Below are 4,742 nucleotides of genomic sequence, written 5' to 3'. Positions count from 1 at the left end.
GTGTTCTCAAAGCCTAGCTTGTCTCGTCTTCCTTCAGTCGCCAGTCGTGTTTCGCTCCTTGGAGCTTTAGTTTAAGCGGGACTTGCCCACTAGAGCGCCTGGGTCTATACCCGCTAGTGCAATATTGGTCTGTTATCCTTTGGACGTGGCTGTCCTTCTTATTTTGATGGATTTGCCTCTTATTGTTCTTGCTTTTTTTTTTTTGGTTCTGTTATTGAGACCACTGAACCTTGTTGGTGTATTTGGATTAAGGTTTCTTAAGTGTTCTTCGATAGGATTTGCGGTTGGCAACATGACAACATCTAAGCTCTCCAAGCTTGATTTGGTTCATGGCGGTGCGTGCTGTCGGTATGGCCACATTTTCTCTTTGGCTCTCAACATGTTACTGCACGGGTGTGCTGTTTATGGACCTATCTGATTTGGGTCCTGTTGTGTTTGTTTTTCTTGTTTTTTTAACCCATTATGTGAGTTTGTTTGTAGATGTGATCGAGTTTGTTCCCCTTGTTGTACTTTCTCTAGTTGTTATAATATAATTCACTTTTTGGTGGAAAAACAAATAGGTCAATAGATACATATCTAGCTATCTCAATTTACAGTGTTTGACATTAACCGACTAGAGGAGAAGAAAAAGTGAAGGTGGTACAATAGATACCCATGTAACCCGGCGGCCCTAGTTATTAATTACAAGAATGTACAGTATTGGGGGGCACAAGTGGTTAGAATATTGGACCTTTGGGATTTGTCCCTAGCTAGTTGTGGTGCCCTTATCTGTAGCATTTGGACCACAATTACAAATAATTAGTTTACCAAACCAATGCTTTCATTTTGGTTTCTTTGCTAGTTCTGTCCTACCCTCCCCTCCCCTCGCACTTGCTCAATTAGTGTACCCTTTCTTGTACCGTCTCCATTTAGGGTTCGTGGGCTGTAACTGTCAACCAGTAACTCGCTAGCTCAAACTAGTAGTAAAACTTCTCCGCTAGCTTTTACATATGTTTTTTTTTTTGGCAAGCTGCTAGCTTTTACAGTTTAGAGAGTGGTTTCGGAAGCTAGTGTCCAAGAGGCATCAACAACTGCATAAGTGGTTTTGGAAGCTAATTAGTATTCAAATTAATTAAGAAACGTATAAGCCATAAGGGGTTTGGTAAAGCTGAACCATTCGAAGGCGCAAGGGCCATGAGAGAGGTCAGAGCTGAGGCTTCTTTACAGTTCATAGTTCCATGCATGGATGACACATCTTGCACAGGTTTGTTGGCAATTAACAAAAGCTGGTATAACGCATACAGGAATATGTGTGAAGACAAAAGTTGGTACTAGTGGGCAGTGGCGAGGGTGATCGAGGAAAGATGAAGAATTCGAAGATGCCCAAAACCATTTATCTTGATTTCTTCTCTCTCTCTTCTGGAACACAAAACCCACGGTTGGAAAAATAGTAGACTGCTTACCAACAAACAGCTTACTTTTTGTTTTTGTTGCTGTTACATGCTGTTGATAAATATACAATATACCAAAATACCATGAGTACCACACAAGAGCAACAACCAACAATTTGTTATCCTACCATCTAGTTACATGATTACCCTTGCTTACTTAAACCTTAATTAAGAAGTATTCATTATATATGTTTTGTATTTCATAATTACTCTTGCATACTTAGTGGCTTGCGGTGCTAATTATATATGGCCCCTCTATATGGCATGCCTTTATATACTGTCTCCAAGGTGCATTATCAACTGTAATTTGGTTTTTAAGGATATATTATTCTCTTGCCAAACGGTTAATTTGAAATATGACACAAATAAAAAAATTTGGATGCACAATCAAAGATAGTTTACAAAAAGTTTGCCATGCTTTAGGAATGATTGTCTATATAAGTTTTTTTTCTTTCTTTTCTTATTAATATTAGTAAAATATATAGATTCAACAATATAATGTTTTGAAGTATAGTAAATACGATTACATAACCTAACACATATCAAAACTTCAATAAACACAGTACTGTATCCACATCAATTAGACAACAAAATCTAGACCAAGGATTACTACGAACATCAAAGTGGTTGAGAACTTTAAGATGCTTAAAACATTCAAAGAAATATTTAAAGTGAAGTTGTTAACTAAGATTGTTCAACATGTTTTAGAAAAATAAGAATGAGGTCCATGAAAATTCCCTAGTGTTTCCTCTTGATCTGATATGCTTGAATAATGAACGTACATAAGTCTAGCTGATAAACTATGTACCTACCATGACCCCAGTTGTTTTTTTCTTTCCAGAAAATGAGAAAAACTAGTAGTTATATAATTGTTTGCAAATTGAGCTTGTAGTCTACTACTCTTATAAAACGAATAATGGGTTGGCAGAGGGGCATCCTTGTAAATATCACATATTAGACATAATTAGGGAAAATTAGAAAAAGCAATTATAGTTGAGATTATCTGCCAATCCAAGCTAAGCTCAGACCCCGCCAAATTGCCAAACAAGGCGCAACTGGTTTTGCAGTACTCAAATACCTATCTCATTCTTAGCTGGTTTTAAACAGTGGGCCATGCAACTCTTCCTCCATGGTTTTATATATATGAACCTTCCTTCACACTTTCCTCACCACACTCCTCAACTCACAAAACCTTTCATCAAAACCCTTCTCGGAGATCGATCAGATGGCGAAGACAGGGAAGCTGACGAAGCTCAAGTCGGCCATAAAGAGATGGCCCTCCTTTACCAAACTGGCTCGCACCACAAGCTCCATAGCCGCCACAAACGACGATTCGTCCTCCGACCAATACGTCGACAACGACAGGGCAGTGGTCTCCAAGCAGCTTCACGCCGTCTACGTGGGGAAGTCGCGGCGCCGGTACATGGTGAGCTCCGACGTGGTGGAGCACCCCATAATTCAAGAGCTGGTGGACAAGTCTTGTGAGGAAGAAGAAGGGGTTGTGGTGGTGACTTGCGAGGTCGTGCTTTTCGAGCACTTGCTGTGGATGCTTGAGAACGCCGAGACTCAGTTGGGTTCCATGGACGAGCTGGTTGAGTTCTACACTTGCTGACAAGAATTTAAGGGGACGCTGAGCTAGCTAATTGCATGTAAAGATTGGTAGGAGTAATTAATATGTGTTTCTGTGTGCTTCTCTATGTGTGTGTACGTCATTTTCTGAACAGCGAGAATTACTTGACCCATTGCATTTTGAATTACTGCTAATGCAGTGATCGACCCATGTTGAAAGATCTTGATCATGAATTGATCATGTACCAAATTTCATATCAATTCAATTCTTCATCATTCAAACTACTTGGGTAATGTTTACTGTACGTGCATGTATTGTATTGTGTTTACTAATTTTCGTTTACTTCTGTTTTGGATTCTAACTTTTTGTCTGTTAATTTGCCTGTCTAACTCTGGGTCAAGTTATGAGATCAGAATAGCTAATCTTTCCCTATTACCATGGAGCTCTAGTGAATACACAATCTTGACTCTATGTAAATCTCGGTTTGGTGTAATTGATAAAGAAAAAATTCGGTTTGGGAAAAAAGCGGTTTATGAATTGGGTCACGTAAGCATTTTTTATGCTCAAAATTGAGTTATATCAAATTCTCAGTTCCCTTCATTGAAGCTGAGTTCTATATCAAAGAAATCCTATCAATATCCAAGCTCTCTCATAATGACAAATTCTTTAACTCCATTCAACTTCAAATCTCTCAAATTCCTTAAGAATTCTTTAGGAATCTGAGATTTGACCATAACCAAGAGATGACAAAGCTCACAAGTATGGTGATTTAAATCTCAATGTTTGCGTCAAAAAGGAAAAGAAAAGAAATTAAACAGCTCTTGAAAACTATATAAATCTGTCTCCACAACAAATCAGCAGACATGCATGAATTTCTTGTCAAGTAGAGGAAAACATATGCAAATTGGATGTTGTTGCTGATTGTGATAGTAGGAGAAGTCTAGCCCACAGTACATGAACATTGAATTGGTCCCCTCCATTCCTGGTCCTACTACGAGGACAATGACTCAGTGAGGATCTTCCATATATTGCCGCCCCTTGCAATTATACATATTCTAAAGCAGAATGGGATGCTGTACTGTTCATTGAATAGTGACATGCCCATTTTGCCCTCTTTTTTTTTTTTTTACGCTTTTGTCCCCATCTCTCTCTTTTTTTTTTTTTTTTTAAGAAAAACACAAATATTAGCTCAATTGGATTATTGCAAATAGAAATGACAGATGATTATGATCTTAAAATTTATTTGTTCTTGAATCCATACTTTTAGCTTAGTAAAAATATACAGACTTTTGATCCGTCTTTATATATAGTTTAAGTTTGTCAAATGTGAAATAACTTGAGCCTTGATTCAAGTTGATTTTTGAAGTAGAAATAGAAAAAGTCGGTAAATTTAAAACTTTATATGTTTATCACAGATCAGTAAATTGTTATACATATTTTTAAAAGTTTCACTGCTAAGTTTCATATGCTGCTTCTTATATTATGTTTTTTGTTTCAGCGATAGCCCATCATATCCAAAAGCAAATGAAGTGTCTTCAACACCATATGAACCAATAAGTGATACATCAGAGAATGATTAGTTCCAACTTGAAATGTATGATATTTTGGTGAGATTTAACTACTTTCTTAATTTGTATGTAAAGAATATATTTTGTTAGAATATCTTTTTCTACCTGCTGGTTAGTTTTTATTTATCTCTTTGTGTCTTTATACCAAAGAGAAAAGAGCAACACTAAGCATCT

At 37.2% G+C, this 4,742-nt stretch overlaps 1 protein-coding gene across 1 annotated transcript; it reads left to right on the top strand.

Annotated features, from left to right (window-relative positions):
- The first annotated feature begins 2,510 nt into the window (after nucleotides 1-2,510).
- Nucleotides 2,511-3,284, top strand: LOC133741825 (auxin-responsive protein SAUR78). The gene has a single exon (XM_062169546.1). It carries the CDS (start codon nucleotides 2,656-2,658, stop codon nucleotides 3,040-3,042), a length of 387 nt encoding a protein of 128 aa, XP_062025530.1. The 5' UTR covers nucleotides 2,511-2,655; the 3' UTR covers nucleotides 3,043-3,284.
- Nucleotides 3,285-4,742: the final 1,458 nt, after the last annotated feature.

Source organism: Rosa rugosa, chromosome 1 (assembly GCF_958449725.1).
Source record: "Rosa rugosa chromosome 1, drRosRugo1.1, whole genome shotgun sequence".
NCBI lineage: Eukaryota > Viridiplantae > Streptophyta > Magnoliopsida > Rosales > Rosaceae > Rosa > Rosa rugosa.
The sequence above is the reverse complement of the archived record's forward strand: the minus strand, read 5'-3'. Positions and strand labels throughout refer to the sequence as shown.